Genomic DNA, 13,355 nt, shown 5'->3' with positions numbered 1-13,355 from the left:
GACCACCTGTCTCCATGTCTGATTCGGACAGACGTTTAGCTCGCGGGGGTTTCCTTTTTGTGGGGGGATCGCCCTCTTGGTACTCATTAAATTCATCTACCACCCTCTTTAACTCTCTCTCCATCTCTTTCTCAGCGTCTGACTCTGATAGGACACCGTACCTATTTGTAATAGTCATGACACCTGACCCGGGGTCTACTTTCTATTTGGAAGGTTTTTGGACAGTGGTCCATTCCCCCTCAGGCTTACGGCTGGTTTTGTCCTTCTTCCGTTTCTTCTGCGGATTTATTGATGCTGGGGCAGAAGACGACATGCCCACAACCTGCTCAGTGACCTCCCCGTTCCCCTCAGTGTCTCCTGGCTGGGACTGGTCAGGCACTATGTCACCCATATTGTCACCCATATTGTGCTGAGGCTCGGGCGGTGTCACTGCTGACCCTGACAACAGCGTCTCCTCCTCTAGGTCATCTGCCACTTCCAGCAAGTCCTCATCAGGGAAGTCCTTACAAACATTATGCCAGGCGTCTGGACAGTCCCTGTGCGAGTGACCGATCCTACCACAGAGGTTACACCGGATGTTCTGGCAGGTGGCGCTGACATGGCCGATCTCCCCGCATAAATTACATTTTACCAGGGTGCACACACTCGCAATATGACCGGCCTTTCCGCATTTAAAACATTTTCTAGGCTGACCCGCATAGAAGCATACCCCTTTCTCCCGGCCAATAAAGGATGAGTTGGGCAGATGTTGGGTGATGTTGTTAACCTGCCGTAACTTTACCAGGACCTTCCACCCCCCAGTCCATATGCCATCCTCGTCCCTGGTCTTGGTCAGATCTGACATTAGGTCACAGTGTCTTTTTAGCCATACAACAATATCCTGGTGTGGTACCAACTCGTTCCAGAATATTATGGTGACATTTGCTGTGTCTGGTCTAGAGATGGGGATGAGGCTGAACTTATTCCAGCCATCAGCATCTCTCACCCGGGCGACATGAGCCCAGAAGCGGTCCAGGTCAGACATGAGTTTAAAGCTGACGTCATACCCCTGCCTGTCAGGAAGGTTTATCACTGCCAGGATGTTAGATGGCAGGAAACCCATTTGGTGGCACAGAAGTTCACGGACCACAAACCTCCTGTCAGGCAACTCCTCCTTGGCCCCTCTATGCCTGAACCTGACCACGTTCCTCCTCTTAAAAGCCTGACCTGTATAGTTTACATTAGACCTGAAGGATGGTGACCCACGGCTCCAGGCATTACCAGAGGAGACACCACCAGTTCCACCCTCCTGCTGTACTTGGGGGCGCTGTGGTGGCTGCTGACCGCCTGCACTATGGGGGTCTGACACTTCTGGTGTAACTAAAGGGGGGAAGTGCTGTGCATCAGACTGTACAGCCCCCTCCCCACCATCATCCTCAATACTCTGCGGGTCACAAGCCTCTGAAGGCTGATCTAATGGTGGACCTGACTCTAGAGATGACCCCAAATCCCACACAGACTGTGAAGCGCTCCCCTCTGCAGAAACATCATCAGAAATATCACATACATTCATATCAATGCAGTCACTAGCAGTATGATCCTGCTCTACAGAGCCCCGACAGTCCTGCTGAGCCATGACCTGTGAGCTCTCTGCTGCACTGCTGCCTTCAGGCGAGAGTCCACAGTCCTGCTGCTCTCTACTGCCCCCAGGGCTTGTGGTGATTGCACTGCTACTGCAGAGTTACCTTCAGGCGAGAGTCCACAGTCCTGCTGCTCTCTACTGCCCCCCAGGGCTTGTGGTGACTGCACTGCTACTGCAGAGTTACCTTCTGGTTTGAGTCCATAGTCCTGTTTAACATTACAAACCGCTGGGACTTGTGGTACCTTTTGAGGAGTCTCTGCAGGTGTCACGGCGGACGTGCACAGTTAAACAGATAACACACCAACCAGGCTCTGGACGAGAGACGGGGGAAGGGTCACCTCCTAATTAATCCCTGACCTCTTTCCCTACAATGCTCAGCCCACAGATCAAATCTTGATGGTAGATTTGCTGTGTCCACCAGCCTATGCTAAAAGAACCCTGAACTCCCTGAGATGGTGAAGTGGGGAGAAAGGAGCTGCCAGCTCGCACAGAACCTGGATGGGATAGATGACATAAACAACCAAAGACACTTATCTGCTGAGAGCAGGAACAAACAGCCAACCTTCCTTTCTAGCTTCCAAGACCACAATGAAGAGTATAATCCGCTCAGAGCACCTTAGCTGGAGACTATTTAAACTAATGACTCCACCCAGTGCACCTGATGCGAGGCGGATCCAGCACAGCATCAAAACAAATACTAGACTTGTGCTGCAATCCTGGCTGACCTCCGCACATCGTCAGAGTGGGGCATGACAGTACCCCCCCTTCTACGGGTGACCTCCGGACACCCTGGACCAACCTTATCCGGATGGGACCTATGAAAGGCCCTCACCAGACGGCTGGCGTTGACATCTGACGCCGAAACCCACATCCTCTCCTCAGGACCGTATCCCCTCCAGTGAACCAGGTACTGGAGGGAACCCCGCAGAACTCTTGAGTCGAGAATCCAGGAGATCTCGAACTCCAAGTTTCCCTCGACCAGAACAGGAGGAGGAGGCAATGGCGATGGTACCACCGGTTTAACATATTTTTTTAGTAAAGACTTGTGGAAGACATCGTGGATCCTCCAAGTCTGCGGCAGATCAAGTCGAAATGCCACAGGATTGATCACAGCAGAAATCTTATATGGACCAACAAATCTTGGACCCAGTTTCCAAGATGGCATTCTCAACTTGATATTCCTAGTGGACAACCACACCAAATCACCCACACACAGGTCCGGACCAGTCACACGTCTCCTGTCAGCCATTCGTTTATACCTCTCACCCATCCTCTCCAAATTCCCTTGAATCCCCCGCCAGATAGAGGATAAGGCAGAAGAGAATCTCTCCTCCTCTGGCATCCCGGAGGAACCAGACCCAGAAAAGGTACCAAACTGAGGATGGAAACCGTATGCGCCAAAAAATGGCGACTTACCCGTGGACTCCTGCCTACGGTTATTCAATGCAAATTCTGCTAAGGGCAAGAATGAGGACCAGTCCTCCTGATTCTCAGCCACAAAGCACCTCAAGTAGGTCTCCAGGTTTTGATTAGTACGCTCCGTCTGACCATTCGACTGTGGATGAAAAGCCGACGAGAAAGAAAGTTGAATGCCAAGTCGAGAGCAGAACGCCCTCCAAAACCTGGAGACAAACTGCGTGCCCCTATCAGAGACAATAACCGAAGGAATACCGTGCAATTTAACGATATTATCCACAAAAATCTGCGCAAGAGTCTTAGCGTTAGGCAGACTTGTTAGTGGTATAAAGTGAGCCATTTTACTGAAACGATCGACTACCACCAAAATCACTGTTCTCCCGGAGGAACTCGGTAGGTCCGTAATAAAGTCAATGGACAAATGTGTCCAAGGACGAGATGGAATAGACAATGGAAGAAGTGAACCAGGCGGTCAAGTATGAGCAACCTTAGACCGAGCGCAGGTTTCACAAGCTGCCACGTAATTCTCAATACTCTTACGCAAACCTGTCCACCAGAACCTCCGGGACACCAGATCACAGGTGGACTTACCACCAGGATGTCCAGCGAGAACAGTATCGTGATGTTCCTTGAACACCTTGTATCGTAGGCCCTCAGGAACAAACAACCTCCCTGGGGGACACGAACCAGGAGCCCCCTCCTGAGCTCCCAACACCTCCATCTCCAATTCAGGGTACAGAGCGGAGACCACCACTCCATCCGCCAAAATCGGCGCTGGATCTTCTGAATCACCTCCCCCAGGGAAGCTGCGAGACAAGGCATCTGCCTTGACATTCTTGACCCCTGGGCGAAAGGTAACCACGAAATTGAACCTGGTAAAAAACAATGACCATCTGGCCTGTCTAGGGTTCAGACGCTTGGCAGATTGCAGGTAAGCCAAATTCTTATGGTCTGTATACACAGTAACAGGGTGAGAAGCCCCCTCTAACCAGTGACGCCATTCTTCAAAGGCCAACTTGATTGCCAACAACTCCCAATCTCCAACATCATAATTCCTCTCAGCGACCGAGAGCTTCCTGGAGAAGAAGGCACACGGGACCCACTTGCCAGGAGAAGGACCCTGCGAAAGCACCGCCCCAACGCCCACCTCTGATGCATCAACCTCGACCACGAATGGCTGAGAAACATCCGGCTGCACCAGAATGGGAGCAGACGCAAAACGCTCCTTAATAGCCGAAAAGGCCTGCAATGCCTCATCCGACCAGACAGAGACATCAGCGCCCTTCTTGGTCATATCAGTAAGAGGTTTGACTAGCGTGGAATAATTCAAAATAAATTTTCTATAATAATTCGTAAACCCCAAAAATCGCATCAAAGCTTTCTGATTCTCCGGTCGGTCCCACTCCAGAACCGCCCGGACCTTTTCGGGGTCCATACGAAAACCACAATCAGAAAGCATGTATCCCAAAAATGGAAGCTCTTGCACCGCAAACAAACATTTCTCCAATTTGGCGTATAACTTATTCTCCCGCAGGATCGTCAAAACCTGTCTCACATGATCCTGATGGGTCTTCAGATCAGGAGAATAAATTAAAATGTCATCAAGGTAGACTACTACGAACCTCCCCACCAAATGATGAAAAATATCATTGACGAATCGCTGAAATACCGCTGGCGCATTCGTCAACCCAAAAGGCATTACCAGGTTCTCAAAATGACCCTCGTGCGTATTGAAGGCCGTTTTCCACTCATCCCCCTCCTTGATCCTGATCAGATTGTATGCTCCTCTCAAATCCAACTTGGAGAACACCTTGGCTCCAACAATCTGATCAAAAAGATCAGAGATCAAAGGCAGGGGATATGGATCCCGGACTGTAATACGATTCAGCTCCCGGAAATCCAAACACGGTCTCAGTGATCCATCTTTCTTCTTCACGAAGAACAAACCTACAGCCACTGGAGACTTAGATGGTCTAATATGACCCTTTGCCAAACTCTCGGCGACATACCTTCGCATGACCTCTCTCTCGGGTTGAGAGAGGTTGTAGAGCCGAGACTTAGGCAACTTAGCCCCCGGAATGAGATTCACAGGACAATCATAGTCACGATGAGGGGGCAATTCCTGAGCCCCACCCTCTGCAAACACGTCCGAAAAATCTGAGAGATACTGAGGCAAGGCCGTAACGGACACTTCAGAAATAGATGTGACAAGACAATTATCCGAACAAAACTTGCTCCAACCAATGATTTGTCTCGCCTGCCAGTCTATAGTTGGGTTATGTTTAGACAACCATGGCAACCCCAAAACTATTGGAGCTGGCAAATCCTTCATGACGAAACAGGAAATAATCTCAGTATGTGAATCACCCACCCTTAAATGAATATCATGAACAACGTGAGTAAGGCTCCCTTGAGAAAGAGGGGAAGAATCAATGGCAAAAACACGAATCTCGTTCTCTAACGTGCAAATACTTAGTCCCAAACTCTGAAGAAACAGAAAGTCAATTAAATTTACCCCAGCACCACAATCAAGAAAAACATCAACAAACACATTTCGAGACTCTAGCGCCACCATAGCTGAAAGGAGAAAACGGGAACTGCAGGGAACTTGCACACCAGTCTGCTCCACCACACCATTCATACCACCAAGTGTGAGGGAGGTTTTTTTTTCTTTTTCTTTTTTCTTTATCACTCTCCCCTGTGGTTCAACATACGGACAAGAAAAAACAAAATGACCCCTCTTTCCACAAAAGAAACAAATTGTGCGCTTTACGAAAGTCTCTACTATCCGAATGGAAAGATATCTGACCTAACTGCATGGGTTCCTCTCCTAGGCCAGAATAACAAGCAATATCTCCCTGGGCAGCTGGTGGAACAAAACTACACGCGGGAGGAATCCCCTGCACAGAGGGACCCTTACCCCTCTCTCTGATACGTCTATCCAAACGTATCGCCAAAGACATTGCATTTTCCAAAGTATCTGGGTGTTCATGAAAAGCCAGAGCATCCTTCAACCTTTCAGATAACCCCTGACAAAACTGGCTACGTAACGCGGGGTCGTTCCACCCCGACTCAGTAGCCCACCTCCTAAACTCTGTGCAGTAAACCTCAGCAGTATATTTACCCTGTAGTAAGTTACGTAATTTTGACTCTGCCATTGAAACTCGATCTGGGTCATCGTAAATCAATCCCAGGGCTTTAAAAAATTCCTCCAGCGAACGGAGAGCCAGAGAACCGGGCGGCAGGGAAAAAGCCCAGGATTGCGCGTCCCCTTTCAGCAAAGACATGACGATACCCACCCTCTGATCCTCATTACCTGATGAAAATGGGCACAAACAAAAGTACAATTTACATGATTCCTTGAAACGGAAAAAATCATCAGTACCCCCTGCAAATTTCTCCGGAAGAGCGACTTTAGGCTCCCCAACAATTTGACCTGTACCTGAAGCCAACACCCTCTGACACTGTGTGACCGTACTACGTAGATCCGCAACCTCCAGGGACAAACCCTGCATGCGGTCAACCAGTGCTTCAATTGACGCCATCCCATAAACACTGAGAAATGGCGGTCACAGTATGGCGGATTATAATGTCACGGCGGACGTGCACAGTTAAACAGATAACACACCAACCAGGCTCTGGACGAGAGACGGGGGAAGGGTCACCTCCTAATTAATCCCTGACCTCTTTCCCTACAATGCTCAGCCCACAGATCAAATCTTGATGGTAGATTTGCTGTGTCCACCAGCCTATGCTAACAGAACCCTGAACTCCCTGAGATGGTGAAGTGGGGAGAAAGGAGCTGCCAGCTCGCACAGAACCTGGATGGGATAGATGACATAAACAACCAAAGACACTTATCTGCTGAGAGCAGGAACAAACAGCCAACCTTCCTTTCTAGCTTCCAAGACCACAATGAAGAGTATAATCCGCTCAGAGCACCTTAGCTGGAGACTATTTAAACTAATGACTCCACCCAGTGCACCTGATGCGAGGCGGATCCAGCACAGCATCAAAACAAATACTAGACTTGTGCTGCAATCCTGGCTGACCTCCGCACATCGTCAGAGTGGGGCATGACAGCAGGTCTTTGCTGTTGCTGGACACTTTCTCCCACTTCTCTGTACAAATTCCCTTTCTCAAAAGGGAAGCTGGCTGGTCTGAGGACTGGTCTTGCACAGGCCTGCTGGGTGTCATCTGGACAGGTTGGAGACTTGGGTTTAGATGGAGATGGTTCTGGTGCAGGTCTTCCCCCATGTCCCTCAAGTCTTTGCTCGTTCCTGAAGGATTCAGCGACTGGTCCCATCTGCTCCAGTACAGCCTCCATGTCCTGCACAGTCTCAGCGAGCTGCACAGTGAGGGAGCTCAGCTTCTTGTCGTGGACAGCCTGATTGTTGGGGTTTGCTGCCTTTAGCTTATAGACACAATCTATCTGTTTCTGCAGCTGTAGTTTTGTCCTTTTTAATGTCTCCAGTCTCTTGACCAGAGCTGGGATCCGCTCAGCCAGACATAGTTCTGGTGCACGCTGAGTATTGGGGGGTTGTGTACTCACAGAATGGCTCCTTACAGGCGTCCCTCTGCTTGGTCCTTGCACTGGACCTGGTGCAGCCGTGGTCACTGCTGCGAGGTCACTATCTCCAGATTGGGGACTGGGCCCCTGGTTCTTCCCAGTGACTGCACTTGTGGCCCCATGAAGCCTTCCTTCAGTATTCCCTCTGGTCTCATCTGTCGTGTTGGCGACTTTTGCGCTGTTCCCACTCCCGTAACGTGTGCGGTCAGACCGTATCAGGACAGGCTGTTTCAGATTCTCCTGCATGGTCTGCTTCTCCAGGGATGTTCTCCTCTGTCTGCCTGCGGGTGGGGTGGATTGCACACCTGCAGCCATGCTCTTACTTAGCGATGTTTCCTTCTTTACTTCAAACATTTTCTTTTCATCTTTGCTTCCTGCTGCACTGGGACTGGCAACACTCGGAACATTCCTTCCTTCCAAAGAAACTTTTGGATAATTATCCATGGTGTGAGAAGTCTGGGAATGATTTCTCAGAATAGGCCTTGGAGCCTGGGCCTTGCTTGGGGAGCATCCCCACCCAGAGTGGCCCCGCCCTGGGCTTTCTCCAGACATCCAAAGCCTCAGGAGAGCTACTGCCACACGTCCTCACAGCTAGGAGGCAGTATTATAGTAGTTATATTCTTGTACATAGAAGCAGTATTATAGTAGTTATATTCTTGTACATAGGAGGCAGTATTATAGTAGTTATATTCTTGTACATAGGAGCAGTATTATAGTAGTTATATTCTTGTACATAGGAGGCAGTATTATAGTAGTTATATTCTTGTACATAGGAGGCAGTATTATAGTAGTTATATTCTTGTACATAGGAGGCAGTATTATAGTAGTTATATTCTTGTACATAGGAGCAGTATTATAGTAGTTATATTCTTGTACATAGGAGCAGTATTATAGTAGTTATATTCTTGTACATAGGAGCAGTATTATAGTAGTTATATTCTTGTACATAGGAGGCAGTATTATAGTAGTTATATTCTTGTACATAGGAGGCAGTATTATAGTAGTTATATTCTTGTACATAGGAGGCAGTATTATAGTAGTTATATTCTTGTACATAGGAGGCAGTATTATAGTAGTTATATTCTTGTACATAGGAGGCAGTATTATAGTAGTTATATTCTTGTACATAGGAGCAGTATTATAGTAGTTATATTCTTGTACATAGGAGCAGTATTATAGTAGTTATATTCTTGTATATAGGAGGCAGTATTATAGTAGTTATATTCTTGTACATAGGAGGCAGTTTTTATAGTAGTTATAGTCTTGTACATGGGAGCAGTATTATAGTAGTTCGTTTTATACATAGGAGCAGTATTAGGCTACATTCACACGTCCGTATTTTTCTACATCCCGATTTTCGGTCCGTTTTTTGCGGATCCGTTGTTCCTGAAAATGTTTCCGTATGTCATCCGTTTTTGGCGGATCCGCAAAAAACGGAAACATGTGAAAACTCAAATCCGACAGTATATTCTAACACAGAGGCGTTCCCATGGTGATGGGGACGCTTCTAGTTAGAATATACTGAGAACGGTGTCCATGACTGCCCCCTGCTGCCTGGCAGCACCCGATCTCTTACAGGGGGCTGTGATCCGCACAATTATTGTGCGAATCATAGCCCCCTGTGAGAGATCAGGTGCTGCCAGGCAGGAGGGGGCAGACCCCCCTCCCTCCCCAGTATTAAATGTGCCCAGTGCGGCCTCACCTCTCCCCCCCCCCCCCCATCATCGGTGGCCAGTGCGTATTCCCAGTATTAATAAATGTGCCCAGTGCGGTCTCACCCCCCCCCCCCCCCCCCCATCATCGGTGCCCAGTGCGGATTCCCAGTAATAATAAATGTGCCCAGTGCGGCCTCACCTCTCCCCCCCCCCCCCCATCATCGGTGGCCAGTGCGGATTCCCAGTATTAATAAATGTGCCCAGTGCGGTCTCACCTCTCCCCCCCCCCCCATCATCGATCATCGGTGCCCAGTGCGGATTCCCAGTAATAATAAATGTGCCCAGTGTGGTCTCACCTCTCCCCCCCCATCATTGGTGGCAGCGGAGAGTACCGATCGGAGTCCCAGTTTAAATCGCTGGGGCTCCGATCGGTTACCATGGCAGCAAAGACGCTATTGCAGTCTTGGCTGCCATGGTTACTTAGCAATAAATACAAGCATTATACTTACCTGCGACTGCGAGCTGCGATGTCTGACCGGCCGGGAGCTCCTCCTACTTGTAAGTGAAAGGTCTGTGCGGCGCATTGCTTTTAGCACAGACCTGTCACTTACAAGTAGGAGGAGCTCCCGGCCGGACACACATCGCAGCTCGCAGTCGCAGGTAAGTATAATGCTTGTATTTATTGCTAAGTAACCATGGCAGCCAAGACTGCAATAGCGTCTTGGCTGCCATGGTAACCGATGGGAGCCCCAGCGATTTAAACTGGGACTCCGATCGGTACTCTCCGCTGCCACCAATGATTGGGGGGGGGGGGGGAGAGGTGAGACCGCACTGGGCACATTTATTATTACTGGGAATCCGCACTGGGCACCGATGATGGGGGGGGGGGGGAAGAGGTGAGGCCGCACTGGGCACATTTATTATTACTGGGAATCCGCACTGGGCACCGATGATGGGGGGGGGGGGGGGAGAGGTGAGACCGCACTGGGCACATTTATTAATACTGGGAATACGCACTGGCCACCGATGATGGGGGGGGGGGGGAGGTGAGACCGCACTGGGCACATTTAATACTGGGGAGGGAGGGGGGTCTGCCCCCTGCTGCCTGGCAGCCCCTGATCTCTTATAGGGGGCTATGATATGCACAATTAACCCCTCAGGCGCAGCACCTGAGGGGTTAATTGTGCAGATCACAGCCCCCTGTAAGAGATCGGGTGCTGCCAGGCAGCAGGGGGCAGTCATGTACACCGTTCTCAGTATATTCTAACTAGAAGCGTCCCCATCACCATGGGAACGCCTCTGTGTTAGAATATACTGTCGGATCTGAGTTTTTCACGAAGTGAAAAATCAGATCTGTAGAAAACTTACTGGGAATCCGCACTGCCGCACTGGCCACCAATGAATATAGAGGGAGGGGGGCACATTTAATACTGGGGAGGAAGCCTAATTTCCAGGAACGGAATCCGCATAAAACGGATGACATACGTAATGACATACGAATGTCTTCCGTTTTTTGCGGATCCATTGACTTTGTATTGGTCCAGGATCCGATTTTTCAGGACAAGAATAGGACATGTTTTATATTTAAACGGACATGCGGAACAGAACAACGGAAACGGACAGCACACATTGTGCTGTCCGATTTTTTCCAGGACCCATTGAAAATGAATGGGTCCAGATCTGGTCCTGATCTGTTCCTGAAAAAACGGAACAGATCAGGAAAGAAAAAACGGACGTGTGAATGGACCCTTATAGTAGTTATATTCTTGTACATAGAAGCAGTATTATAGTAGTTATATCCTTGTATATAGGAGGCAGTATTATAGTAGTTATATTCTTGTACATAAGAGGCAGTATTATAGTAGTTATATTCTTGTACATAGGAGCAGTATTACAGTAGCTATATTATTGTACATAGTAGGCAGCATTATAGTAGTTATTTTCTTGTATATAGGAGGCAGTATTATAGTAGTTATATTCTTGTACACAGGAGGCAGTATTATAGTAGTTATATTCTTGTACATAGGAGCAGTATTATAGTAGTTATATTCTTGTACATAGGAGCAGTATTATAGTAGTTATATTCTTGTACATAGGAGCAGTATTATAGTAGTTATATTCTTGTACATAGCAGGCAGTATTATAGTAGTTATATTCTTGTACATAGGAGCAGTATTATAGTAGTTATATTCTTGTACATAGAAGCAGTATTATAGTAGTTATATTCTTGTACATAGGAGCAGTATTATAGTAGTTATAGTCTTGTACATAGGAGCAGTATTATAGTAGTTATATTCTTGTACATAGGAGGCAGTATTATATTAGTTATATTCTTATACATAGGAGGCAGTATTATAGTAGTTATATTCTTGTACATAGGAGCAGTATTATAGTGGTTATATTCTTGTACATAGGAGCAGTATTATAGTAGTTATATTCTTGTACATAGGAGGCAGTATTATAGTAGTTATATTCTTGTACATAGGAGCAGTATTATAGCAGTTATATTCTTGTACATAGGAGGCAGTATTATAGCAGTTATATTCTTGTACATAGGAGCAGTATTATAGTAGTTATATTCTTGTACATAGGAGGCAGTATTATAGTAGTTATATTCTTGTACATAGGAGCAGTATTATAGTAGTTATATTCTTGTACATAGATGCAGTATTATAGTAGTTAGATTCTTGTACATAGGAGCAGTATTATTGTAGTTATATTCCTCTACATAGGAAACAATATTTCTACTTATACGAGTACTGAATATTGACTAGAATCTTTCTTGTACACCTGTCTAAGCAAGGAGTGCTGTATATTCTTATGTTTTTTACTGGTTGTTTTGTTCTTTTTTGTCAGCACTTTCTTTCCACGACTTGTCCCTGGAATAAATCGATTTTTCTTCTGGTTGCTGTTTGCTGGTACAAGTGATCGTGTTAACATCAGCTACAAAGTTTTCAACTTCGACTGTCTTTTTAAGCAGCATGTGCAGGACTGGGCCATTCCCATGTGAGACAAATATTTTTCTGTTTTATATGAAATGCTGCATAAGTTTGTTAATCCTTTGTTTGTTTTTCTAGTTTAGTGCAAATTTTACTGTTTTCCAGAATGCAGTGCTCTCATGTAGCAGAAGTCTTTTTCTGTTAGTGCAGAAAAACTTATGAGATAAATAAAATTTGTGCACAACGGTCAAATTTTGTAAAACTTCAAGTATCATCAAGATCAATCACACCTGGACAATTCTTAATTCATTTTTTGGGTGGAGATACCTTCTCGGCCTCCTACTGTTTGAGGCGGGTCACTGCTGCTGCCACTGATTGTCTGAGAAGACATCTTCTGCCATGTATTGTAATTACATGCACTGTACCTGGTTGTCCAGCAGGTGGCAGTGTATCTGAGATCTTTAGATAAAATGGAACTTACCATTCCATTCTCCCCCCTTTTGGGCATAAGTGGGCGACTCCTGCTTCCTACCAAGGGAGGGGTTTGCAGGAAGCTATAGTTGAGTTGAGAGTTGGAATTAGAAGAGACAACAGGGAGAGTTCCCCTCTCCTGAAGCAGGAGTATTCCAGGGGAAGCAGCTCGTAGAGCACCTCAGCTCAAGGCAGTTCATAGACTGAGTATTACAAGGGGTCAGCAGCCAAAGGCTCCACCACTCAAAGTTACCAAAACTGCTAGAATGTTCAGTAACCAGATGGAAGCCAGAAATTAGCATAGCAGAAAAAGAGAAAGCAAGTTTACCTGCCAGTTTACCCTTAGCCTGCTGGAGCCACGAGAAAGATCTAGCATAGTTTGGATGACACAAGTTTATTCAAGTAAAACCATAAAATTTCACCAAGTCTGGTCTCCACTTATTCCAACTCCTTGCATGCTACAAAGCCTAACCATGGGGAGCGATGGAATCCAGGTAGGAGCACCATGACACACACAAACTATTAAGGCCACATCACCACTTGGCATTTCCTAAAACCCAGGGACTCGGTCGGCCCTGGTGGGCGGCACGTTGCACATTCTACACCTTATCTACAAAAAAAAAATCCCACAAGTCAATGTCTTTAATCTAGTCTGCTGGTCTAAGTGCTCAGTGACCACCAAG

At 47.1% G+C, this 13,355-nt stretch overlaps 1 protein-coding gene across 1 annotated transcript in view; it reads left to right on the top strand.

Moving 5' to 3' along the window:
- LOC120997150 (L-gulonolactone oxidase-like) overlaps nucleotides 1-13,355 on the top strand; it is a 137,759-nt gene that overhangs the window by 118,162 nt on the left and 6,242 nt on the right. The window contains exon 9 of the mRNA XM_040427110.1: nucleotides 12,119-12,268. Within this exon, the coding sequence (XP_040283044.1) occupies nucleotides 12,119-12,268 (150 nt within the window). The remainder of the gene's footprint in view (nucleotides 1-12,118; nucleotides 12,269-13,355) is intronic.

Source organism: Bufo bufo, chromosome 4, assembly GCF_905171765.1.
Source record: "Bufo bufo chromosome 4, aBufBuf1.1, whole genome shotgun sequence".
Lineage (NCBI taxonomy): Eukaryota > Metazoa > Chordata > Amphibia > Anura > Bufonidae > Bufo > Bufo bufo.
This window is presented reverse-complemented; position numbering and strand designations above follow the sequence as displayed.